A 27,529-nucleotide genomic window follows, 5' to 3' on the forward strand; every position below is an offset into this window, starting at 1 on the left:
CGTGTCTTCTCCATCCCATCTCTCCCTCCTTTGCTCCTCCCAAGCCTAACATTGTAAAAACATGCAATTTGTATGTTCTTTTAGGAACCGAGAAAGCAGTGTGGCGAGAGGGGCACGCGGGAGGCTGAGAAGTAGGGAAAGAAATGTTCTCCCTCGGTTCTGCCGGAACTTTGGCCACACTACGGCCTGGCCGATGGCGGACGGAGGTCAGCTCGGGGGAAGGCGGCGGCGCGGAGGCGGGCGCGAGGCGGGGGCCGGCAGGGCGGGGCGCCGGCAGCTGCAGGGGCGGCCCTCGGGCAGGAGGCCCCGCGGGGGCGGGGGCGGGGGCGGGGGCAGGCCGGCGCTCTGGGCGTCTGCGCGGCGGGCCCGGGGGACGCGGCCCGGGGGGGCGCTGCAGGCCGGTGGCCGCTCGGCTGCCGGCGGGCCCGTGGGGGAGGGGCGCCCGTGCCTGACCTCGGGCGGCGGCGCTCTGCCGGGCGGGCCCTGCCGGCTGCTGGGGTCGCGCGCAGTGCACGGCGCGACCGCCCTGCTCCTCTCTCCCTGCGGCGCGGCGGCTGAGCGGCCTGGGCGCCCCCGGGTCTGGCCCTTCACCACAGAGCCGAGGGAGGGGCGGGGCAGGGCGGTGGCGGCCCCAGACAGCCGGCTGGGCGACTCGAGGAAGGAAGGAGGGCGGGCGGCGGTGGGGGTGGGGCGGGAGGGAACATCCTGTCTGCGCCGGGTGCACCGCAGACAGTGTCGCGCGCCAGCCGCCCAGACGGCGCGCGGCGCCAGGCGCGCCGGGCGCGCGCTCGGGGGGGGGCGGGGCGGGGCGCGCGCGTGAGACGAGCGGGCGGGGGCGTCCTGAGGAGCCACAATAGGCTAGACGGCGCGCGTCCTCGAGGAGCTGGTAGCCGTGAGGCGGCGGCCGCGCGCCGCTGGCTCGGCTCCTTCCCTTCCCCTCCCCCCCGCCGCCCTCGCTCTCCCCCGGGCGGCCGGAGACGGCGGCGGCGTCTGCGGGAAGCCGTGTGTCTCCGCAGTGACGTGGGCGGGCCGAGGGCTCGGTGACGTCAGAGGGCTGTGTGTAGCGATGTGTGTGGGGTTCGGAGCGGCGCCGGCACAGCCGAAGGGAGCGGGCGAGCGGCGGTGGCGGCGGGCACAGGTGCGGCCCGGTTCGTGGACGGGGGGTGGCACGGTGGAGGCGGCGGGAGGCGAGGGGCGCGCGGCCTCGGGGGAGCTCGACGGGGTAGTGGGGAGTCAACAAAGCTCTCCAGCGTACCCGGGCGCCGAGGCCGGAGTCGGGGATCCGGACGCACGGGTCCCGGTGGGGTCGGGGCCACCGAGGCGTGGGGCCGGTGTCCCAAGGCGGGTTACGCCTGGCTGACCCTGGGCGGGTGGGCGCGGGCAAGGGAGGGGCGCTGCACTTGATCCGAGCCGTCGGGACCCCGGAGACCGGGACGCCTGTCAGCGTCCCCCACCTGTCTGCGCTCCGCGGGGATGCCCGGGCTCGACCCGGTCGGCCGTTCCCCAGCGGTGCGGGGATCCCGGCTGGGCGCCTGCCCTGCCGCAGACCCCTCTCCCGTTTGGCCCCGGGCGGGGGGAGGTGCATCCTGAGGGGTGCTGGGTGAGAACTTCCCGGGGAGAGGGTGCACGGGGGATTTCCACAGTCTTTCTCGCGGCCCCCGCAGTGAGGCCGGGCTGGGAGGGCATTTGGGGCTGTCCCAAGCTCGTGGGTGGGGGTTGGGGGACTCCTCTCTTTTTTTTCCCAGTACCTCCCTGCACACCCCCAGCTGTCCCGGGTGCCTAGTCTTCTCTCTTCTTTCGGGTTTGAGATGAGTGGGTGGCTGCGCAGGCGGAGGACGTTAGGGTTTGGGGGGCTCCCCCATTCTAGGTCATGTCTCCTGCCCTCTTCCTTGGTCTGCGTTGGCTGAGGTGTTCCTGTGGTGCGCAGAAGTCGGTACGACGGCTAGTGGCCTTGGTCTTTAATCTTTTGGGTCTGTTTTAAGAAAAATTGCTAGGAGTTAGGGAGACAAGAATTTCCATTTGTTGGATTTCTTCTGGGTTTTCTCTCAAGAAGGAAGTGGGAGAAGAATCTTTTCCCCCTTCCTCCATTTGCATTCTTTGTGAAGTCTGTCTGCCTTGTGCTTTTTGTCCCGGATTAGTCTTGTTCTAGGATGGAGATTCCCCGGTACGGAGTCTGTAGCTTTTGGCTTTCCATTAAGCCAATCCGCTTTCCTATTAGAGGAAGTTAATTTTTGCCCACAGTCATTTCAGAAAAATAGCATACACTGACTAGATGAATTAATGCATTTAAAATTATAACTGAGTTACAAACCATAGGTATGTTAACACGCGTCTGATTTTTTGGGATAGAACTTTTTTTAATTAGGAAATGAAGTAATGGATTATTTTAGTCAAAATGGCTTAACTGAGAAAACCTCTGGTACTGATCTCTGGGTAAACTCTGCTTACGGTACTGTTTATAGAGTTTAAGAGTACCCCTCCCCTTTTTGAGGGATGTTATTGCTTCATTTACCCACCTTTCAAATTGCTTTCTTTACTTAAATGAAGGTTCTTCAAGTTAACTGATGTTAGATTTAAAGGAATCACTGAAACGTCACCTTTGGTAAAGTGAACTTAGTTTAACATTAAGAAATTGGTTTCAAACTGACCCTTTGGCATCTGGAGCAAATTCAAATATAACTCTCCCCCACCCCCCTTCTCTTCTTCCAGATTAATTGAAAGAAGAATGAGCTGTAATCCTTGAAGCTAATCAGCCAGTTTTTAAGTATCATTTTTTGATTGTAGATGTTCAAGTAGAGTCAGAGGCTCTTACTGTTGTGAAGATTTATACAAGCCTTTAATTTGTCAGCACAGACCAGCAGACTTTTTTTTTTATAGGGGATACATTTTTCCTCCTTTTTTGGCGTCTTTGGTGGCGAAAATTAAATTTGGCTGCATCATTTTGACTCTTCTTTTTCTGACACAAGTAATGGCATAAACTGTTCACAGGTTTTACTGAAAAAGAATTGAACCTGGACGGCTTGAATTGAGAGAATTGATAGCTTACTTTAGTACATATATCTGAAGAATTTGAGCAAAAAGACTTTCTCATTGTTGTGTCTCTTAAAAAAATTACCTTATTAGAGGTAAAACAGAGATTTATACATTTGCAGTGAAATTATATTAGAGTTTAAGCAGAACCAAAACAAAGTTGCCAAACCACTTGAATAAGGATCTCTCTCTGGAAATTGAAATTTTCTGTGACAGTAAGTTACCATAAGTATTTGTGTACCTTATTTTTCTCTCTTCAAATAAGTGACTAAATAAACATGCAAATCTCCGACTTAATTTTTTAAAACAATAGTTGAACTATGGAAAACCTGCAGACAAGTTTCACCATGGTTCAGTGCTCAAGTAAAAAACTGAAGGGGATGGGAGATGATGGCAGCCCTCCAGTGAAAAAAATGATGACAGACATTCATGCAAATGGAAAAATGTTGATAAACAAGGTGCCAACGGTAAAGAAGGAACACTTGGATGACTATGGAGAAGCGCCAATGGAGACTGATGGAGAACATGTCAAGCGAACCTGTGCCTCTGTGCCTGAACCTTTAAATTTAAATCCCAGTTTGAAACACACATTGGCACAATTCCATTTAAGTAGTCAGAGCTCTCTGGGTGGACCAGCAGCGTTTTCTGCTCGGTATTCCCAAGAAAGCATGTCACCTACTGTATTTCTGCCTCTTCCGTCTCCTCAGGTTCTTCCTGGCCCACTGCTCATCCCTTCCGATAGCTCCACAGAACTTACCCAGACTGTGTTGGAGGGGGAGTCCATCTCTTGTTTTCAAGTTGGAGGAGAAAAGAGACTCTGTTTGCCCCAAGTCTTAAATTCTGTGCTCCGAGAATTTTCACTCCAGCAAATAAATACAGTGTGTGATGAATTGTACATATATTGTTCAAGGTGTACTTCAGACCAGCTTCATATCTTAAAGGTCTTGGGAATACTTCCATTCAATGCCCCATCCTGTGGCTTGATCACATTAACTGATGCACAGAGACTATGTAACGCGTTATTGCGGCCACGCACTTTTCCTCAAAATGGTAGTCTGCTTCCTGCTAAAAACTCATTGGCCCAGTTAAAGGAAACTGGCAGTGCCTTTGAAGTGGAACATGAATGCTTAGGCAAATGTCAGGGCCTCTTTGCACCCCAGTTTTATGTTCAGCCTGATGCTCCGTGTATTCAGTGTCTGGAATGCTGTGGAATGTTTGCGCCCCAAACATTTGTGATGCATTCTCACAGATCACCTGACAAAAGGACTTGCCACTGGGGCTTTGAATCAGCTAAATGGCATTGCTATCTTCATGTGAACCAAAAATACTTAGGAACACCTGAAGAAAAGAAACTGAAGATAATTTTAGAAGAAATGAAGGAGAAATTTAGCGTGAGAAATGGACAGAGAACTCAGTCCAAGGCAAGTGTTTTTTTGTTATTTTTTAATAGCAATTATGAATATCGGTAATGGTTTACTTGGATGTTACAATTCCCTGTTTATGTATTGTTAAGAAACTGCTATTGTTCATGCAACAACAGCAAAAAATATCGATCAACATATAATACATTTGTATTGCACTGTAAAGTGCTTTCCTGGATGTGTTCCCATTTGTCCTTCCAGACAACCTTGAGAGTGAAGTAGGGTTATTCTCAGTTTACAATGAAGAGAATGAGACTCAGATCAAGTGGCTTTCCCAAGATTATATAGCCAGGGTGTGGAAGACTCAGGGCTTCTTTCTCAAGTCATCCTTCCTTTTTCATACATCCTACTTCTCGGTGACTGAATCTGTGGTTTTCGTAGGGCCTGAGGTATTTACACTTTGGTGTTATCTCCATTTACAGATGCTGTAAGTGTACCAAGACAATTCTGGTGGTGGGCTCCCAAGAGCATTCTCCAAAGGTTCACCCAGGGGTTTCTGACATAGTTTTCATTCTTGGATATTCAGGCTTGATCAGTGTTGGAAACAAATGAAAAAGACAGATTTACCTGAAGAAATTTGTGATTTTAGTAGCTAAGGTTTTTTTTTTAGGTCTTTTTAAAGCAACGGGATAATTTAAAAAAATGATAGCTAGAATAAAGAAAAAGTTATTGTAGGCAAATCAAATATTAATAATAAAGAAACCTATTGGGTTAAGAGCTACAGCTGCTAACCAAAAGCTTGGCAGTTCGAATGGGGCAGTTCTGCTCTGTCCTTTAGGGTTGCCATGAGTCAGAATCAACTCGACGGCAACGATTTTGGTTTCGTTGCCATAGAGATCTTAAACTTGCCATCTTCCCACTGCGTTATCTGCTATGCTAAACTAATATCTTTGGCTAGTTAAAAGTTTGAATGCCTGGGTAATGAGAAGATTTGATTTGTTACATATTCAGTTAGTCTGGCTGTTTCGTATCTTCTTGATTACAGTTGGTATATAGTAACTAAAGCTAACAGCTTATTGAATGTTTAAAATGTGGTGAGCATGCCCTGGAGCCGTTTTACATTTATTATTTTACTTAGTTCTTGCAGCAAAAGGTTGGCCATGTTTAACCTAAACGTTTAGTTATTTAATTTTCCATTATTTTTATTACTTGAAATATATCTGCCCTTGCTATTCTACAGAAGGAATGAATGTAGCACATTAAATGACTGATCGAATGTTATTCACAGCAACATTAGATCTTCAGATTTGGTGTTCTGTGCTTTATTAGGGTACCATTAAGGTTTTGAGAGAAATTCAGTTAACGATGATTTGCTTCTGAAGCCCAGTGAAGATAATAATTTTAGACTCTCATTCAGGGTAGTTTGCTGCTTGCCATTCCAAAGGTCAGTCAGCACTTCTTTGGAATTCCCTTGCCAGTGGCTACTAGGTATGTTTTTATCCGTGAGGTGCAGTTATTAGCTGATTTTAATGTAGAATTGGCTTCAAGCCAGTACTCAAACTGTTGGACTTGCTTACAGCTGGACTTGTCCCATGCTGGAAGCGTGTCCTCAGAGATTATCCATATTCTCAAGATGTGGAATGCCCCTTTTGATATCTTATTCCCAAGCTAATTAGGGTCTTGACTCTTACATGTCCCTAGGTGGTCACATTATTCATTTTAATCTTCGTTACTCTGACATAAGCATTTTTGGGGTAAGCTGTTAACTTGGCATAATATTCTTGCTCTGTGCTTGTGTGAAAAAAATTTGAGAATTACAGTAAAAGTTAAAAAAAAGATAATGGATGAATTTACTTATCTGGAACAGGGAATATGCTAGGGATTGGTAAAATTAAAACTATGCTTCATGTACAATGTAGTACTCTGTTGTCTCAGAACTTGTTTTTAATTTGAATACATTTTTGATTTGAAGAATTTGTGATATTTTTCCCCATCTTTTTTTGCTATGTTATTTTTTGCAGTATTTGCTAGTGTTTGTGGTGTTTTTTGGTATTGTTTGCTATTTTGTGAATTTAAGGGAATTTAGGAAAATTTCCAGGGACCAAACCTTTAAGAATGAAGATTTTTTGGGGGGTTATGTTGCAAACATACTTGAATGCTTGTTTTATTATACTTAACACTTAATATTTAAAAAACTTATCCCTCAAAATATTGTGAGGTAGTTCCTTTTTAAAGGTCTGTGGAGAAGCAGGATTAGTTATAGTCCCCTTACAGATGAGGAACTAGTCCCAGATAGGTCACATACACCTGGTTGTAGGTGGTAGAATCAGGAGTTGATTGTGGGTCTTCTAACTTGAAGTCTAATAGTTTTCACTAAACCCTTTGCCGTTGAGTCGATTCTGACTCATAGTGACCCCATAGGACAGAGTAGAACTGTCCCATGGGGTTTCTAAGGAGAGGCAGGTGGATTTGAACTGCTGACCTTTTGGTTAGCAGCTGAACTCTTACCCACTGCACCACCAAAAAACCAAACCTGTGCTGTCTGTCTACTGATTTTGGTAATTTTCACTGATTCTCCTTAAAGCCAACCTAGTTAGTAGCATAAACAGTTTTGAGAAACATTAACTTTTCTCATTGACTTCCCTTAGGATAATGGTTCTTAAATGTATAAACCTGTATATAGAACTTAACTTGAAAGGGGACAAGAAGATAGTCCTTGGGGAATATTTTTCATTATTTTCTGTGAGTCAGTGAGTTGGTTGACAAACAAACCAAACTGACCCAGAGGAAGCTTGTTTTAAAATATCAAAATAGGCTTAAAAAAAAAAAAAGTTCATGTATGTTAACATGAAGGACGGAGCCCTGGTGGCACAGTGGTTAAGAGCTTGGCTGCTAACCAAAAGGTTGGCAGTTTGAATCTACCACCCTCTCCTTGGAAACCCCACGGGGCAGTTATTCTCTGTCCTGTAGGGTCTGTATGAGTTGAAATCAATTTGATGGCAATCTTTTTTTTTTTTATTTTTATGCTTATTGTGATTACTAATGTAATTTGATATGTTTATGTAATTTGTAGTCAAAATATTGCTTTTGGATCAAAAAACCCTCTAAAACCCCATAAGCAATTGTTTGAAATGTGCCAACTGTTATTTCATAGGACTGAAGTTATATTAGTAATGATCAACAAACTACTTATTTGCATATCTAACAGTGGTATTAATTTGCATAGTTAATAGCTGTACTTAGATGAGAGAAATAACTGGTAAAAGATCAGTGTTCTAAGAACTGAAACTAGGCTTTGTAGAAACTAAAGATGTGTTTTCAACTCTTTATTCAGGCCACCACAAGAAATATACTTGATTTTAGATCTGCTTAGTTTGCACTGTAAAATAGTGTTATCGAATTATTTATCTCCTCATATCACTTTGAGCTTTTTGTGCTTTTTATTAGAAAAATGGTTATTGTCTTTTTCAGTGCACAAATATATGCAAGAATATCATAATCCTGATGCCTTTTCAGATCTCTAGTGGGTATTATTTACTGCTCTAATTCTGATTTGTTGAATCTTATATTTGTGTCCATGGAAAAAAGGTTGTTAAGCAAAGTGATCATATGTAAATAAAATGTCAAGGGTGGTGTTTACTTAAGAGACAAATTATTTTCAAGAACATTAGGCTTATTATAGTCAATTAGATGATTATAGGAGATTCTTACTGTGGCTGACAGTCTCCACCTAAGTTAAAGATGTTATATGTCCTTGTATGTATTTTTTTTTTAATTAAAATCTGGATTGTTAATATTCAGACTGGACTATTCTTAGGTAAGTCAAATAGTATGGTTTTTACTGTTTAGGAAAAAATACCCTGTAGATTATAATACAAATAGATGATCTAAAGTTATCAACTTGAAAAATTTTCACTTTAAAACATATTAACCATGTCATTACCTTTAGTTTTGCATTTTCATTTCAAATCTTCATTTGATGCTAATACTATGAAACACTTCTTTCCTCTTACAAACTACTGTACTTTTTGTTTAGGAAGTTTATTTCTGAGTATAAACCTAAATGAGGTAAGGAAATACACTGGTGAGAACGGGCAACTACAAAGAGTAGTTTGGGACAAAATGTGTTCGAGTAATAATTGTGGCAAATTTGACAGCTTTAGTTATATCAGTGGTCTACTTTGCATTTTGTGATTAGCATACATTTTGATCAAGTGGTAATAAGGCCTGAGTCAAATTAAGGGTTTGCGCTCACATGAGGGACCAGTATGAACATTTTTACCTAACTTTTTAAAGTTACAGCTGTCTCCATGAGTTCAGAAACTTTTTTCTATTTTCCCAGACCCCAGTTTAGTGCCTGGTATGTCAAAAGGCATTCAGTGAATTTTGTACTTTTTTTAATTGAATATGTTTTTGATAAACAGCACTAACTTGTATTTTAGAATATGTTTTTGAAAAATGATGGCTTAAAATTTAAACACCTACATAATTTGCACATAAACTGTTGAGTAAGATTAACTGATCAAATGAGAAAATGAATATGAAAGCATTTTGGAAGCTAGAGTAGAATGGCATTTCAGAATGTTATTTAAATATTTACTAATGTATGTTTGGAAACCCTGGTGGCGTAGTGGTTAAGAGCTACAGCTGCTAACCAAAAGGTTGACAGTTCATACCCATCCACCAGGTGCTCCTTGGAATCCCTATGGGGCAGTTCTACTCTGTCCTATAGGGTGGCTATGAGTTGGAATAGACTCGACGGCAGCGGTTTTTTTTTTTTTTTAATATATGTTTGAGGGTTCTTCCATTCACCAAACATCTTCTTGACTTACCTAGAATTATGTGAATATATTTCTAAGACAAATAGTAGGTATCGCATTCAAATGTATCTCCCTCTTAGTTGCTTATATACAGTAATTATACTAATATTTGTATACTAAAATGAAGTATGCTAGAAAGAAATGTGAAACAGGTTTGCTACAAGAAATAGAAATCATTGTCATTTCTAGAATCATTTCGTTATTTTAGACTGGCAGCCCAAAAAGATGCATTGGTTGTGTTAGACATGGTACCCATTCCAATGATTTGGTTGAGATCGCTTTGAAGAGGAGAATGAGGGAGTCCATCACAGACCTATTTAGATTGGACAAGTTTGTTTAGAGTAGCTTTTTGATTTCTTCAGGGTAATCAAGTTTTTGGAGCTCATTCTATCAATAACTGGATTTGTGGACACTCCCGTTCCTTGGCATTATTTTTTTGAAATCTTTTGGATGACTTTGGGAATAGTGCCCCCTTATGGTTTTGGAAATAGAGTCTAGTAATGATTCATTTTTACCATTAAAAAATATTAGCATTTTTTAAAAAGACACGATTGGAAAACTTAGAAATTTATCCTTTTGAACTGAGAAATAAGAAAAAAAATTCCAAACAAGAAAAGGAAAAGATTCCCCCCGCCTTCTTTTCTTCAGGATAGGACTGAATCGGTGTATAGTTAGCAGGAAGTGTTCTGTTAGCTGTGCTCATTTATGCTGTGGGGTGAACAAGGAAGTGATCAGGAATTGGGGTAATTTCAGTCCTTCAGAGTTTGGGAGTGGAAGGTGATTGTGGAGGCAGAAGTCAGCTTGTTCAAGTACAGGCGTAGAACTCTTTTGGGAACAGCTTTAGTAATAGCTCCAACCTGTATTTTGTTCACATGCAGAATTTTGTTCTATTGGGGTTCATATATATGTATAAGATAATTTAAGGATTTTATTAGTAATAAAATTAGCAAAAAACAAAACAAAAAGCACCTGTTGCCGTCCAGTCAACTCTGACTCACAGCAGTTCTGTAAGGCAGAGCAGAACTTCCTTATCGGGTTTCCAGGGGTTGGCAGGTGGATTCGAACTGCTGACCTTTCGGTTAGCAACTGAGCTCTTAACTGCTTTGTCACCAGGGCTCCAATAAAAGCAAAAGGATGTATAATTAAACCATAAATCTTTTTTTTAGGTGTGGTTTGCTTCAATCACTAAATTATAGCACCATGCTAGGCAGAAAGAGGAATGAATAAGAAAGATATAAAATTAGTTTGAAACTCATGTTGATTTCCTGATTTCTAGAATTAGGAATGGAAGAGAAATATCTGTGTAGGGCTAGCGGAAGCCGCATAGGACAGGAATTCATCTTGTAGTCCCAGAATCTAGAACTGTGCATCGCATGTGTAGATGCTTAATAAAGCTTTAGATGCCTGAGTGAAAAGTTTTAGTAGCCCTATAAGGTCACCGATGATTCTTTAGGAAGAAAATAGGTTTAGTTTTAAAACAAAGCAGCATTTTTTTTTTTCATTTGTGACATTGAATTTGTTTTGAGATTTTACATCGCATTTAAAATTACATGTTTTATTCATCTTTTCAAAATAGCTTTTTTTTTTTTTTTACAACAGTCACGTGCCACATAACATCCATTTGGCCAGCATCCAAGTCTGTGGTCCTATAAGGTTATAATGTACCTTTCTATGCATAAAAAAATTAAAGAAGCACTTCCAGATACACTAAAACATCTTTAACATAATACTACGGTAATAATAGTAATGCTTTGATGAATGTCGAAAAGTAGCGCCCGTTTATTAATATGAACCATTGTATATGCCTCTAATTTTTAATAACATAGGCTTTATGGGGATTGGTTCGTAACTACCGGTTTTACATAAGTCAGAAGTTCATAACCCAAGTCCTGTCTGTGTGTAATACGGTGCTTGGACAACGTCCAAATCACATATTGTCGTCTTTCACCGAACATGTCATGGACGTTAAGCAATGCATGACTATATTAGAATTCTCTAGTGTCCAATCCACTTAATACTGCAATTGCTTGGAAATCTCAACACCATATACATATTTTCACTAAAATACTTATTGGCAAAAGTTTTAACTTAATGTAAATCAGAAGCTTGCTTTCCTATTGCATTTCAGCATGTGTGCTGAAAAGTCCTAGTAATTAACAGGATTTTTACTAGTTTGTTCCTTTTTCTTTTAAGTTGTATAGTGAGTGACAGCATACTACTGACTTACCAGGGCTTTCTTTCCCTGAAGGATTTCAGGTTGTACATTTATATAAGAATGTAAGCCTTTGCTTTTCCTGTGAGCATTTTTATGCATTTAGAATCTCAACTTTGTGAGGTAGGTGGTATGGATCTTTCGTCTGGGAGCAGCACGCATTGCTGCAACTCCTCAGAGTCTGTCGGATGATCATGTCTTCACTAGTTTTGCATTATATTGATTCTTTTTTCTGTAATTTGTTATATTTTCTGTTGAGAATATGCACAGCAGAACATACACCAGTTAATTTCTACATGTACAATTCAGTGACGTTGATTACATTCTTTGAGTTGTGCAGCCATTCTCACCCTCCTTTTCTGAATTGTTCCTCCTCTATTAACATAAGCTGTCCGGCCCCTAAGTTTCCTATCTAATTTTTCAAGTTGCCAGTTTGATCCAACGTAGATAGTTCTTTTTAATTTTTTGTTGTATTTTAGGTGAAAGTTTACACAGCACGTTAGGTGCCCATTTAACAGTTTTTATACAACTCGTTCCATGGCACTGGTTACTTTTTTCACAATATGTCAACATTCTTGTTATTTCCATTCTTTTTGTTCTGTTTCCATTAATATGGCTTCCCTGCTTCTCCTTAGCGGGTCATCTTTGTTTTACGGTAAATGTTAACCATTTGGTCTCATATGGTTGATAATAATTTAAGGGAGCACAGTATTCGTGGGTGATATTATTTATGTTATAAGCCAATCTCTTATTTTGATGAAAGGTGGCCACTGAGAGTGGCTTCAGTTCTGAGTTTCAAAAGGTAGATAACCCACTGCCGTCAAGTCAATTCCGACTCATAGCGACCCTATAGGATAGAGTTAGAACTGCGCCATAGCATTTCCAAGGAGTGCCTGACAGATTCAAACTGCCGACCTCTTGGTTAGCAGCCATGGCACTTAACCACTACGCCACCAGGGTTTCCTTCAAAGGGTATCTTAGGGTAATAGTCTCCGGGGTTCCTCTAGTTTCTATTGGCCAGTAAGTCTAGCCTTTTTTAGGAATTCAAGTTCTACATTTTTTTCTCGTTCTAACCTGGACCTTCTATCGTGTCCCTGGTCAGTATTGCATCCCTGGTTGGAATAGTCGGTAGTGGTAGCCGGACAACATCTAGTTCTTCTAGTCTCAGGCTAGAAGAGGCTGCGGTTGTAGTGGGCATTAAGTCCTATGGACTTTTTCCTTGGGTTTTTGGTTTCCTTTACTCTCCTTTGCTTCAGAAGGGAAGACTCCCATAGTTGTATGTTAGATGGTTGCTTGCAAGCTTTTAAGACTCCAGATGCTACTCACCAACCTAGGTTGTAGAACATTATCTTTATGAACTATGTTACGACAATTGATATAGCTGTCCCCTGAGATAGATTAATTCTAATGATTACAATGAAATGAGACAGGAGACTAAGCCTTAAAATCTCCTAGGTAGCTATTTGCTACCTTGTAACAGTATGCCTGTTTCAGTTATTGAAACACTCATTCACAGCATGTTGGAAGTATTGGGGAAACCTAATACTGTACCGAGGGATTCGGTTTCTTTCAGCAAGAGTTGTTGGTAGCTGTCTGGTAGGGTGTCTTCTGTGTCCTTCCGAAATCATGTATTGACCACTTGAGTATCTTAGTATTGTACACAGTACAAAGACCCTGATGGGTATGTTCACTTAATACCTAAGGAGTTAGTGCCTGTGTATCCAGTCATGTGCTTAGGATTGTTGGCGATTTATGTTGGGCCAGTACAAAGTATGTGCATTTAATATGCATTCTATTTTATTTCTTGTGTAAAGAGGCTTTTAAGAGATAGACCGTTAAATTTAACAACCTACTAGTATTAATGTTCTTCATATGGTTACTGCCTTATGATTTAAATACCAAAATTAAAGACTGAATCCTTGTCTTTTATAAAGCATTTTTTTTAAATCCTATTTTTTTAAAAGTAAAATTTCTCACATTTTAAAAAAGGCTTACCTCTGATTTTTGCTAAAACTTTAGAAATCCCACCAGCATTTTGAGGCATTGTCTTGTTTTAATTCATCGGTATTTGCCATTACCAAAACCAAAAACCAAACCCAGTACTGTCGAGTCAGTTCTGACTCATAGCAACTTAATTAAAGGTCATAATGTTAATCTGATGCTATAATTAAAAACTGGAGTGCTACCTAAAAGCAAAAGTTTATTAGTGAAGTTAAGTCTAGGAATTTTAAAAGGTTTCGATATTTTGAGTACTAATTGGAGTATTTTATATGAACAGCGCTGAGTGGGTAGAGTTGCTTTTATATCTAGAGAGTGGTAACAAAACTTTTCATTACTTTTTTGTAAATCAAATTGAGCTCTCTAAATTATTTGTCAGTGTGAGACTAATAAGCATTGTGCTACCAAAATACAGTCGTTTTTTCCTTAGGAAATCTGGTTATTAAACAGTCATGCACACAAAATAAAGAAATTTAGAGAAACGTTTTACAACATTTCTTCATTTTTACTCATTTTAAATAAGTGCCTTTACTATATGTAGTTTGAGATTGTTTAGATTTGGCTTTCATAGACATTGTTTGGAGTTCTATGACTTAGAGAAAGAGCCTGGAGATGGAATATTGTGTCTCAGATTTTGCTTATGTGTTTCAGATGAGGAGGCCATCTGTTCATTGTGGGATAGATAATGGTGGGGAAGGTGGGAGAGAAAAGCATTTTAAAAATGTTAAGGCCTTGACTTAAGCTACTAAATCATCTGCTTCCCCCCTTTGCCAAGTAATAAATTTTATTTTAATGTTTAAATACACAAAGGGAATGAAGTATTCTCATGTTAAAAAGTAAGATAAAAGGCTTTAGATCCTCATATTTTAGCATCTAATTTTTATTCCTGAGCAGTAGCATTACTGCTGTGCCATTTAATTATATTGCTCTTTTTTTGAAAACCTAATTTGTATGTTGACACAAATGCAGAATAGATGAGAAAATCTGGCATGCCTATGAATGTTTTGTTGTGTAATACATGCTTTTCTTAATTGTTCTTAACATGCAGTTAGGATCATTTGTTAAATGTGTTTATGCCTTACCCATAGCATATTGGGTAAAATTAACTCCCTACATTTTATCATTATTACTGTTGTATATTTTCCGTCATTTGTATTATTTAATTTGTAGCTCTGATCTCTAAAGATACAGCCTGGAGATTGCTAGGCTTCTTTGGTGATTCATGGGGTGGAAGGATATTGAATGTGAAAGACTATCTAGTGAGTTTCTTGGTAGCAGAGTAACCTTGAAAAAGGCCACCCTGGGAATTAACGAGCTACCCTTTCATTCAGAATTCATCCAACAAATATTCGTTGAGACCCTACTACATGCCAGGCGTGGTGCTAGGCACTGAGAATACAAAAGTAAATGAGATAAATTGACCTCCAGCTGCTGTTCAGGCAGAGGCTGGATAGTTACTTGTCAACGATTTTGAATAGGGAATTCAAACATTGGCTAAGGGCCTACGCTAGGTGATCCTGTACGGGACAGACTTTTATAGTTGATTAGTGTGAGAACAGGGAATAAAATAAAGGACGGAAACTGGAGAGGAATGAGTGTTTAAAACTAAATGAATGTACTGGCAATTATTTTATGGTGGTGGTGGCGGTGGTTGTTAGGTGCTGTTGAGTCAGTGCCAACTCATAGCAACCCTATGTGTACCACAGAATGAAACACTGCCCAGTCCTGTGCCATGCACATAATGTGTTTGTATGCTTGAGCCCATTGTTGCAGCCACTGTGTCAGTCCATCTGGTTGGGGGTTTTCCTCTTTTCCGCTGACCCTGTACTCTGCCAAGCATGATGTCCTTCTCCAGGGACTGATCCCTCCTGACAACATGTCCAAGTACGTAAGACGCAGTCTCGCCATCCTTGCTTTTAAGTAGCATTCTGGTGGTACTTCTTCCAAGACAGATTTGTTTGTTCTTATTTTATGGTGGCATCTGAAATTTGGTGATGGAAATAAAGGGACAATGGGTTTGAATCTTGAGTAGAAGTAAAACTTTTACAAATCAAACTGCAGTATTTTGAAATGAACTTAATGATTACAAGTCGGATTCAAGGAGATCTTTGGCTGAAGAAGCTTAGAGTTTGCTCTTTAGAAGATTTGAGATTCCAGATATCTAAAATAGGAAAAACTGTTAAACAGTGAACCAGTTTTTATGACTTTAATAAGCATTTTACCAGCAACATACAGTGGTTCTTTATTAGGAAATCTGGTTATCGAAGGGTCATGTACACCCAATCTGGAAACAGTTGATTTCTTGCGCACGTATATTCTGAAATGTTTCAGGTCTAAAACTGATTTAAAGTGGAACTTTGTTTTCTAAATAATGAGTTTTAGCAAATAGAAAGACTTTTAGAAAAAAAGTTCTCACTGAATTCAAGCTTATGTTAGATTTCATTGATATGTTAGAGTGAGCTGATCCGTGCTCATTAATACCTCTTAGCATACAGTGTTGGGGTACAAAATGCTCTGCTCAGTGAGCTTTGTAGAACATGAAGCTTGCTCTTTTAAGCACTGCGGTTTTTTTTTTTTTTTAAGCTTTCATCTTTTTCATGAGATTCTAAAATGTTCTAAATAGTTAACTGTCTTTCTAAATGGTATGCAGAACATAGTTTAACTATATCATATTGATCTTAAACGTCAGTTACTGTGTTCCTGTTGTGTTGGGGGCAGGAAGCAATTGAGGTACTTCAATTATGTGCCCTGGCCTTTGCTAACGCCCTCAGATCGTCCTGCTTTCTGAATCGGTTTTTGTTTTTGTGTCCTGTAATTCTCATCTCTCCTCTGGTTGTCACCTGTCATCTCGCATCTCTCATTGTCTCTGGTGCCAGTAGCCAGTTCCCTTTCTAATCTACTGCTAGAACTAAACTGTAGGCATAAGGAAACTATGTAAACTAGCGATTGATTTATTTTGTAAATAAGTAGTTGAATTTGCTCCAGATTCTGAACTTCTTTAGAATGTTTGATCAGGATGTAAGATAGGTTTGTTCGTTTATTTAGATATTTATAATTCTCTTACAGCCTGGGGACCTCAAATCTTAAATCCTTTAAAAATATTCTTTGCCATGTAATTTTCTAGTCTTGTTAGTCTTTCAAATTCTTTGTCCAGTAATTCGTCACAAAAATGTAGTTCTCCCACCAATACAAGTTATTATACTTATGATTTGATTTAGCTTAGATCACAGCTGCTTAGCATCTGGGGATGTTTCCTTTCAATTTTACTTAGTTTCTTGGTTCTGAACTGGAATATTGGGAAAACATCAGGCAAAACAGTTTTCCTGCTTTCTCTGTAGTTAGTTAGTGGCTGTCCCCCAAGTGTGCGCATTGTTGGGTGAGGTGGTCATTTCCAGCATGCCCTGCCTGGTTGTAGAGCCTCCCGGAGGCAGGACTCAGAAGAATACCCAGCTCCCCTTTTGTCTTATCCCCCCTTTAACTCATTCCCAGTTCTGTTCTCCCTCATTCACTGTTTGTCTGTTGACCTCCTATCTTTGTTGCTCATCCTAACCATGCCTCTTCGATCTCCACTCTCCCTCCTCCACCACTGAGTCTTGTTCCCTTTTTGAGGTACTCTTTTCCCACAAAAAAATGTAACATGAAAATATGTGGGGGGTGAGGGTTGAGAGAAGGGGTCATGGTAAGAAGCGCATCAAAATAAGGGGAGAAGTTAGTAACCATGGTGTATCCTCTTTCTCAGTTTTGGAGCCTCAGTTTTCTAATCTGTAAAATAGAAATAATGATACTTAATAAGGTGTTTGTTAGAAATAAGCAGGATGTGTAAGTTGCCAGTTACCTTCCTCCTTTTTTCCCCGTATTTACAGGTAGAATTCATTCTTCAGGGCTAAAAAAAAATAAAATAAAACTTTTTTTACATTTATGAGGAAATATGGTTTGCTGCTAAGGATTAGCAAACAAAGTAGTTTCAGGATTAGTTTTATGAAATACTGTTGGAGAATGTTATCTAGCTAGTATGCTGACAAATACTTTAGGGGTAGTGTGTATGCTGGCTGATTGTTGTAGCAAGAATAAGAACCAGAACATCTCAATGCTGTACATTTGGAGAGTACTAGTCTTTAAAATGGATTTTTAGAATAGATTCCATAAATGTGAAATTTGATGAAAGTATGTCTGTTAATCTGTAACAGGTATTCTGAAATGTATTGTGATGACACAGTTCATGTGGCAGTCTCTGAGTTTGTCTTCAAGTGACTAGACATGATGCTCTTAGGAAAGACTGCCTCGTTAGAAGATGGCTCTTAAATGATGCAACTCTTCATCTAAGTAGTTTTCCCTCCAATTTTTCTACAGACAGATACATCATCAGGAGTGGAATTGCAGTCATGGTATCCTGTTATAAAACAGGAAGGTGACCATGTTTCTCAGACACATTCATTTTTACACCCCAGGTGAGTGGGCATTCCTTCATTCATTTAACATTTACTGTATTCCAGATACTGTTCTAGGGTCTGGAATTCATTATTTAGCTAATCATAGATCATCTTTGAAAAATTGTTTTCTAAGCAAGTATATTGTGTTTTAATACATTTTTTGTTGTTTCTGTTTGGTGTGTAACTTGGATATTTTAAAAAGAAATTACTTTGATACTTAGAAGCTTTCAAATTAACCACAGTCCCTCAAAATCAAGTTTTCATGCTTTTAGTAAGAATACATCCTAGATTAGGAACTTTATATTTATTGAGTCCTAGATTTTTATCCGCTGCTGTAAATACATATTCCTTCCAAGCATGGTGATGAAATCTCAGTCTTATTACATTTGCATAGTCATTACCATACTTACTGCATTTGAATTAAGTCTTTTGGGCAGTATGAAACCTGTTAGTTTTCTTAGCAGAATACTGCGATTGATAAAAAGGGACAATATAGGTGTCCAGTACTGAGAAGGACACCCTGGTGGTGAGGTGATTAAGAGCTCCGGCTGCTAACCAAAAGGTCAGCTGCTAACCAAAAGGTCGGCAGTTCGAATCTACCAGGTGCTCCTTGGAAACTATGGGGCAGTTCTACTCTGTCCTATAGGATCATTATGAGGCAGCATCGACTCAACGGCAGTGGATTTGGTTTTTGGTTTGGGACGAAGAAATTGAGATGTAAGAGGAGATAGATTATTTGGAGTTTAGGGGATAGATTGTTGTATCAGTTAAGTGGTTATATCTTCTGACGAAAGGTTACACAGATTATAGTTAAAAATACGGTATTTAAGTTTCTAAATCAAATTTATTCCATAAGCTTCTCAGATGATTAACCTACTGAGGAATTTTATGTGAGCCTTTGAGCACAAGTAGTTATCCCCTCTCTCTCATTTTTACACAATTTACTATTGCTGTTTTATCATATAAGTAGGAAGTACTAAAGTATCTTAAGAAGGTAGCCCTTTGGGGTTTTATATAAGAATATGTTCACAGCACCTGACCTCTTTCTTGAGCTCTATAAGAAGGGCCCTGTGAGCTCCTCTTTGGGCTTATTGTGAACTCAGGTCCTAGTTACGCAGTGTGGGGCTGAAGCAGCCTCACTGTAGCTAAGAGCAAGGATTCCCTGCTTTGGAGGAGTGCTGGGGCAAGAAAATAGCACCCCCAATGCAGCATACAGTCTCTTATCTTTCTGGCATAAACCTTACAGACTCAGGGCTACAAAGTGCTTCCTGCTTTTAGTTCTCATGTGATTTTCAGGACAGGAGAAGAGACTGCTTTTCTTTCCCAATGAGTACCTTTTTAGTACATAAAAATTACTTGCAAAGTAATAAAATGCCTCATAGTTTTGCCCTTAATGCTTAAATGCTGATTTTTTCAAGATTTGCTTTCTGTGACATTTATTTTCTGAGTTGTTACATTGTCTGTTCTGGTAAAAAAAATTTTTTTAGTTTAACCATAGAAGTATACATTATATATTTTGATTTTTACTTTAATATGTATTATGCATCTTATTTTGCCTTTCTGTGTTTTCAGCTACTACTTATACATGTGTGATAAAGTAGTTGCCCCAAATGTGTCTCTTACTTCTGCTGTGTCCCAGTGTAAAGAGGTCACAAAGACAGAGGTGTGCAAGTCCATGCCAAGACAGCCAGAGAAGCCTTACAGCACTGGCAGACATCAAAAGCCAGTGTCCTACCCAGATGTCTCACTTGAGGAACAGGAGAAACTGGATTTAAAAACAAATAGAGAATTATGTAGCCGTTTTGGTGAGTATTCACAAATTATCTTTTTAAAATAAAATATCAAAATATCTAATAAACACTTTTATTCAATATCACCAAAGAGCATTTTTATTTAAGAGAATAGTTGAAGCTTTAACTTTAAAAAAGAAACCTGTCATTTCTATGCTGGGCGATTACTTTGAACCTGAACTACTATACTCTTAGGACGATGATTGCTATAGACTATAGAGGCGAATGAGATAGATGTACATACATATATATGTACACATATAGACTACATAGTTTTCACACTGCAATTAGTTTTTGTCTGATTTTTTTTCTCTTCCTGCCTTTGCTGTCAGATTCTTCAGTAGGTCCTTATTTTTATTTCTAATTGGCTATGAACTGAGAAACCATTTAACTAGTAATGCTAAGAAGTATGTATACGTAAGAGTAGTTGAGTATAAGACTCAGGGAAACTTAGTTGTGGAAGAAAGCAAGGATTGAAAATTCATAGATATAGGGGCCTGGCAGATGGCATAAATGTAGAATGCTGGCTGAAATCTAAAAAAGAGCTGCCTACTTATAGTGCCTTTTAAAATACTGTGGACCAAAACAAGACACGCCACCTGTTTTACCTTTATACGGCAGCAGTGTGACAGTGACTTCAGCTGCCTCGGAGCAGTGGAAGAGCCCTCTGATTATTTGTTTTCATAGAGATTTGAGATTCTTGGGGTTTTTTTATACTATCGTTTTGAAATTTAAAAAACTCTTTTGATTTAAATATGATAAGTAATACGTAATGTTACCACTGTCATTCTTGCATGTATCATATTTCCCAAACTAATTTATTCTAGTGACTTTTTAAAATTACTGAGATAGAATTCACATACCATAAAATTCCCTTCTTTAAAATTTACAATTCAGTGATATTTAGTATGATGACACAGTTGTACAACCATCACACCCAATTGCGGAACATCTTTATCACAACCCAAAGGGCAGCTTTCCAACTCATTAGCAGCGGCTCATCTTCCCCCTTTCCCAACCTTAGCAACCAATAATGTGCTGTCTTTATGGATTTGTCTATTCTGGATATTTCATATAAAAGGAATCATACAACATGTGACTTTTTGTGTCTGGCTTCTTTCACTGAGCATAATGTTTTCACGGTCCATGTTGTATCAGTCTTCATTCCTTTTTATGACTGAATAATATTTTCGTGTACAAGTTTTAGCGTGGACATATGTTTTTAGTTTTCTTGGGTATATACTTAGGAGTAGAATTACTGGGTTATATGGTAACTTTTTGAAGGAGCCTTGGTGGCACAGCGGTTAAAGTGCTTGGCTGCTAACTGAAAGTTTGGTGGTTTGAACCCACCAGCCTGCTCCTCGGGAGAAAGATATGGCAGTCTGCCTCCATGAAGATTTACAGCCTTAGAAACCCTATGGAGCAGTTCTGCCCTGTCCTATAGGGCCACTATGAGTCAAGATTGACTTGACAGCAGTGGGTATGGTAACTTTTTTGAGGAATTGCCAAACTCTTTTTCTGAAGCAGCTGCACCATTTTACATTCCCATCAGCAGTGTATGAGGGTTCCAATCTGTCTGCATTCTCCCCATCACTTCTAATTGTCCATCTTACTGGTTATAGCCATTCTGGTGGTGGTTAAGTAGTATCTCATTGTGGTTTTGATTGGCAGTTCCCCAGTGACTAATGATGTTGATATTCTTTTCCTGTGCTTATTGGCCGTTTGTATATCTTCTTTGGAGAAATGTCTGTTCAGATCCTTTGCCCATTTTTAAGTTGGGTCATTTATCCCTTTATTATTGAGTTGTAAGAGTTCTTTATATATTCTGGACATTAGGCCTTTACCACTTTGTGGGTTGTCTTTTCACTTTCTTGATCAAGTCCTTTGAAGCACAGAGTTTTAAATTTTGATGCGGTCCAGTTTTCCTAATTTTTCTTTAGTTGCTTGCTTTAGGTGTCATGTATAAGAAACCGTTGCCTAATCCAAGACATGAAGATTTACATTTATGAGTTTTAGGTCTTCAATGTTAAGTTTTTAACATTTTAAATTAGTTTTTATATATGATGTGAGGTAGAGGTTCACCTTTATACTTAAGCATGTCCATACAGTTGTCACAGCACCATTTGTTGAAAAGATTATTCTTTTCCCATGGAATTGTCTTGGCTCTCTTGTCGAAAATGCATTGCTCATAAAAACACAGATCTATTTCTGGATTCTCAATTCTTTTCCATTTGTTTATATGTCTGTCCTTACGCTAATACCACCCAGTCTTGATTTCTGTAGCTTTGTAGTAAGTTTTGAAATTGGAAAGTGTAAGTCCTCCAAGTTTGTTCTTCTTTTTCAAGATTGTTTTGGCCGTTCTGGATTTCTTATATCTCCATATGAATTTTAGAAACAACTTGTTGATTTCTGCGAAAAAGCCAGTTGTGATTTATTAGGGATTATGTTGGATAATAGTTAAGTGGACTCAACAATATTAAGTTTTTTTTTTTTGTACTTTAGATGAAGGTTTACAGAGCAGATTAGTTTTTCATGAAACAATATACATAGTGTTTTGTGACATTAACTCCAATATTAAGTCTTCTTATCTGTGAACATGGCATCTTTCCATTTATCTATCTTTAATTTCCTTCAGTGATGTTTTATAGCTTTCAGTGTACACATTTTGCATTTCTTTTGTTAAATTTTGATGCTATTGTAAATAGAATTTTTTTTTTAATTCCATTTGTGGGTTATTTTAGTGACTTTTTAACAAAATTATATTCATACTTTGTTACTTGATTTTTGCCTTTCAAAGAGCCGTTACTCTCAAATAATTCGACAAGTGAAAAGAAACCCGAGTCTGCCACTAGCAACTTAGTCAGAGACACAAGCAAGGCGGGGATTCGTTGTGATGCTGCAGCTTCGTCTCCGCTTCTGGCCAGAGATGTCGTCTGTGAGGATGATAAGGGGAAAATCATGGAAGAAGTAATGAGAACTTATGCAAAACAGCAGGAAAAGCTGAACTCAATTCTGCAGAAGAAGCAACAACTTCAGATGGTAAAATCGTTATTTAAATGATAGTCCATTATAAAAAGATACTTTTGCATATTCTTAGAAAAATCGAGGTGCTGCAAGTGTGCTTAAAATTACTCAGAATTTTATACTGATAAACAATTTCAACGTACTTTTAACTTTTCAGACTAAATGGTTTTTCAAGATAATAAAATTCAGTTCGGTAATAAAAATCAGTTTTATATTGAACTGATATGATGGCTGAACTTCAGGTATTTTTCTGTTCTCTTTTTCCTGAAGAGAAATTTTTGACATGATGAAAATAAAGTAAAAAATTGTGTTGTCCTTCTTTACATTACAGGAAGTGGAAATGTTGAGCAGTTCAAAAGCTATGAAGGAGCTCACTGAAGAACAGCAGAATTTACAGAAGGAGCTTGAATCTTTGCAGAACGAACATGCTCAAAGAATGGAAGAATTTTATGTTGAACAGAAAGACTTAGAGAAAAAATTAGAGCAGGTAATGAAGCAGAAATGTACCTGTGACTCAAATTTAGAAAAAGATAAAGAGGCTGAATACGCAGCACAGGTAAGAATTACTCAGTTTATCTGATGTTGCCCTTTCAGCTTGGAAATGGAAACTGTCATCTTCTCTGTTAAAGGAAATACTCATGGCCAAACTCATTTCGTTAGGCTAGATTTCAGAACAGATAATTCTGTTAAACACAGCCTTATACTATATTGTCCAAGATGATTTTTTATCTTTATTATTTTTTTTAAACTTGTGTTGGGTTTCTGTAGTTTAATGCCTAAATTGCGGATCTCTGGCTCTCTGAATAACAAATATTATATGTATATTATTTTAATCTAGTGTATGGGCTTTCAAATCAACAAATTAACAACATGTCTTGCCCGCTGTGTCCACAAGCTCTGGGGCAAAAATGAATACTTAACTGCCTTCTGTTAATTGTAGCGTGAACTTAGGGGAGGTGAACAAATGGCTAACGTGAACAGGCACAGTGCAAGGAGAGAGAGTAACGTGTGGGACATAGTGAAAGTGCTGTAGGTGTTCATTTCTCTTGACGCTTTGCTTTTCCTTCAATTTAATGTCATGTCAGATGTCAAAAGTATTAGATACTCAAGAGATTGTATTATGTATGAAAGAGCTTATCTTGTAAAAAAATAATTTGCAAGTAGATCTCTGCCACTATGAGGATTAAATGGAGAAACAAGACTGAAAACTGACATAGCCTTTTAAATCACACAGCTGGCGGAGCTGAGAGAGAGATTGGACCACGCGGAGGCTGACAGACAAGAACTCCAAGACGAACTCAGACAGGAACGGGAGGCAAGGCAGAAGTTAGAAATGATGATAAAAGAGCTAAAGCTGCAAATTTTGAAATCCTCAAAGACTGCTAAAGAATAGAAAACTTTAAAGAGATTAGTCTGTGTACTATTACCAAAAACAAAAAACTCCTAACAGGGTTTTTTGTTTTTGGTAATAGAATTGTGAACAACTTATATGTATGAAGATAACAAGGCATTCTGTTCATTTGTAGATCAGAGAAAGTGAAAGATTATATATTAGTATATAAATTTTTACATTTTCCAAATGAATGAAAATGTATGTTTCTTTGTACCTTTTTTTTTCAACCAACTTAATAACGATACTATATGGTTTCAACTAGTAGATAAGCTGCCTATATTTCTAATGCAAATTTTACAGTTGAATACTTTTTTAAAGCTGCGTTGTGTGATGGCAAATGGCTGTGGTCAATTTTGTTATCCATATTTCAGACTCAGTTTTAGATACAATGATGACTTCATATTTCACATGTATAGAGCTACTCAAGAGGAAGTTGAATCTCTCTTTCTTTTTTTTTTTTTTCAGGAACACAGTCTCCTTTCTAAGTTGATATAGTATGTTCATTATTATACACAGAATATTGCTTTCGTTTTGTACAGATTGTGGGATGAATTTCCACCAGTTCTCTCAATGTCTCCTACTAAGACATTTTGCGCAAAGAAGAATTTCATTGATGAGGCTAAAGCGTACCCTGTAGGTATACCAGGGAAGGATAACGTGCTTTGTTATGCGCTGCTGCTAAGAACAAGCAGCTGTAATTTGTTTTTCAGTTTAAATGTGATTATAGTTCAAAAAAAAATTTTTTTTCAGCAACTTCAGAAGAGGGAATAAAAAGTAATACTTTCTGAACTTTTGTTTGTTGTTAATAATAGTGTGAAAATATTAATGTTCTTGAGAAAAACCGATGTCGTTGGTGTGCGTTTATTTCTGTGGAACTCCTGATTCTCCTGTACAGTTTTATATGTAGCTCTGGGTCCTCCTGAAACTTCCATAATGGATTTGTTTGCCTTTAAATTGTAAAATATTAAACACCTTGAAGGTTATTTTGGACTTTTGTATGTATAAATGTTGTCTTAACCAAAATTTGCACGAATGGACCATTTTCAATTACTACTTACTATTAAAATCAGGAATTGACAGTCAACTGTATGATAGGTTAATATAGGAAAGTTTAGTTACTGCTATTAAAATGTTTTTAGATAATATTTAGAAGATAAAGGAATTCCATAGTTTGGGGAAGGGGGAACATCTTCTGCACTTTTTTTTTTTTTGCACAGAAAAGTCTTATTCTTTCATGGCAAATTTCATATTGGTTGATTCTTAGTTTAAAAGGTATTAGGTAAAATTCTTAATATGACTTTTTTTAAAAGGACATTTCCTGAAACTACCATTCATTGACATGTATTACCCCTTGAATTTGTGTTTTCTCATGTTTTCTTGTAAGGTACTGTGTGAAATTACTTAAGAGAGGTAAATTTATTTTTAAAATAATTAGCTAGGGTTAAGGTTATATACTGTTCCCAGGGTAGAAGGTAGATGCTCTGCTGGTATAGAACTTCAAAGTCACTAGGTTATCATTTATTTAATCAGTTATTTTCATATTTTGCCTAATGGTACTCACAAAAATAATTTTTGTCCTTTCCAAAGTGTAGTTTCTTCAGTAAATAGAGCATGCTCTAAGTATGTGTTTTCTATTTCTCATTTAAATTTTAGTATATTCACCCTGTAGCTAATTCATTGATTCTTGGAATCTCCTTGAGAAGAAACAAATGTTAAAATGACATATAGGAACAATTGTCAAAAAATGACATGCTCCCTCAATACCTTTTATTTAGATCTGGGAAAGAAAAATCACAAAGACACTTAAGATACAGTTTTATTTTAGTTGTGAATTAGTTAAGTGTCACAGCTTACCTTTTTGGAAGGCAAACTCAGGCCCATATATTTTCATTTATTTTTCTAATCCACTCGACCTTTTTTTTGCGTTTACTTAGTAAATCATAAGCTTACTTAACCCTCAACCCAAAACTTCTAAAATAAACCATTTAATCTTCAAAATATGTTATTTTAAAATTCTAAATGGTGCTTACACACCATTAAATTATTATAAAATTGTAGTTTAGAATTGAGTAAAGATATTTTTTCTAGTCCTTTACGTAATGAAAACTTGCCACATGACATAGTATAGTCTTCATTTTACAGAAGATACATTGATGTGCCATAGGTTTCTGTCTTAACTTCTTTGAAAGTAGTTTTCTAGTCAATTGTAAATATTATACCTGTTCTAGTTAAAAGTAATTTTATGTTAAACTGCACCACATAGCTTGAAAACAGTATAGCAACTTTGTAATACTTTGAAAGTGGCCTCCACTAAAATATCTTACCCATATAAATTTACTATATTCTTTGCATGCTCATTTGTGTGTTGGTTGCTAGCTTAAAGTTTGTTTTGACGTAGTTTTTGTGTGCCAAATTTATTAGGAAACAAATATTTTCCTCAGACTTTGTAGTGTTATTCTTTGAAGGAAAAATTTGAAAATGTTGACTTTAAAAAGCTGCGTTAAATCAATGGCCTATTAAAAGTTAAGCTAGAGCATCTTTAGAAGGATGAAAAATTAAAATATTACCTTCCTGGGTGATAGGTCATGTTTAATTTTGGTGATGACAGTTTCTTAAATTTATGAGAAAAAATAGCACCAAATTTATAAAAGTAGAAATGTTAAACCTCCTGCTGTCATTGGAGAAGCTCTAGATCACCCTAATTTCACAAATGCAGCTTGTAACACTAGAAAAGGATTTGACCAACAACCTGTTTGGCTTGTACTGGAGTTTTTATAAAGCATATTCTTTTGCTTGGATTTCTGTGTACATGAGAGTTAGGATGTTTTATGCTTCTTGAGCTAATTTTATAACATATTTAATATATTAATAGTTTAGATGTAAAATCATTTGTACATATTGAACTTATAAAACAGTTACTAAAGTAGATAAAATAGAGCCAGTAAAATATTTGTAGGTTATCCGTGTATTTTAGAAGTCATGACAGAACAGCCAGTTTATTTGCACATCTGTGGCTTCAGTTTTAAGAAAAGTAAAATGATGAGCAAACTCAAGTGATAAGAAATGTGCTCAAAATATTCCCCTAGAATTAATTGCAGAGAGCTGGTGCTGAAGGTTTTCAATCAGCTTCTAAAATTTTCTTCTCAAAAATAATATTTATGTTTTGATTACTTAGGGAAGAATTCTTCACTTTTATTTGCTCTTTATGCATTTATTCCACGTTAAAAATTGATATGCTGAAAAGTTGTGCTCATACTGTACATCTGTTTCTGTTCTTGGAACTACTTGTTAATAGTTTTTATTGAAGCTGTCAGCAATAAGGGACACATAACTGCTGCATTATACGTTGTGGAAGCGAATAAACAGCTTAACATTTTTTTTTCTAGTATAGCATTTCCACTATTGGAAGAAAATTGTATGAGTATTTTATATGGCATCTTGTATAAAAGGACAGTCTTTTTTTTTTTTTTT

At 38.3% G+C, this 27,529-nt stretch overlaps 1 protein-coding gene across 4 annotated transcripts; it reads left to right on the forward strand.

The window, feature by feature from the left end:
* SKIL (SKI like proto-oncogene) lies at positions 1-27,529 on the forward strand. Of its 4 annotated transcripts, none has more exons than XM_064275466.1 (7): positions 1-206; positions 2,710-4,455; positions 17,776-17,869; positions 19,424-19,656; positions 22,439-22,680; positions 22,997-23,221; positions 23,900-27,529. In XM_064275466.1, the coding sequence occupies exons 2-7, from the start codon at positions 3,351-3,353 to the stop codon at positions 24,056-24,058; spliced, it is 2,058 nt and encodes a 685-aa protein (XP_064131536.1). In that variant the 5' UTR covers positions 1-206; positions 2,710-3,350; the 3' UTR covers positions 24,059-27,529. The 4 variants fall into 4 exon arrangements, with proteins under 4 accessions (XP_064131536.1, XP_064131535.1, XP_064131537.1 ...); XM_064275465.1 differs by lacking the exon at positions 1-206 and adding an exon at positions 1,009-1,138; XM_064275467.1 differs by lacking the exon at positions 1-206 and having other exon boundaries at positions 1,686-4,455; positions 22,997-23,152.

The sequence above is a fragment of the Loxodonta africana genome, chromosome 23, assembly GCF_030014295.1.
Source record: "Loxodonta africana isolate mLoxAfr1 chromosome 23, mLoxAfr1.hap2, whole genome shotgun sequence".
Taxonomy (NCBI): Eukaryota; Metazoa; Chordata; class Mammalia; order Proboscidea; family Elephantidae; genus Loxodonta; species Loxodonta africana.

Excerpts from the sequence above, each read along its gene's own strand:
- SKIL (XM_064275466.1), top strand. The coding sequence starts at position 3,351 with ATGGAAAACCTGCAGACAAGTTTCACCATGGTTCAGTGCTCAAGTAAA. Across the intron at positions 19,657-22,438 it reads AGAATTATGTAGCCGTTTTG|AGCCGTTACTCTCAAATAAT; the intron begins GTGAGTATTCAC and ends TGCCTTTCAAAG. Across the intron at positions 22,681-22,996 it reads AGAAGCAACAACTTCAGATG|GAAGTGGAAATGTTGAGCAG; the intron begins GTAAAATCGTTA and ends TTTACATTACAG.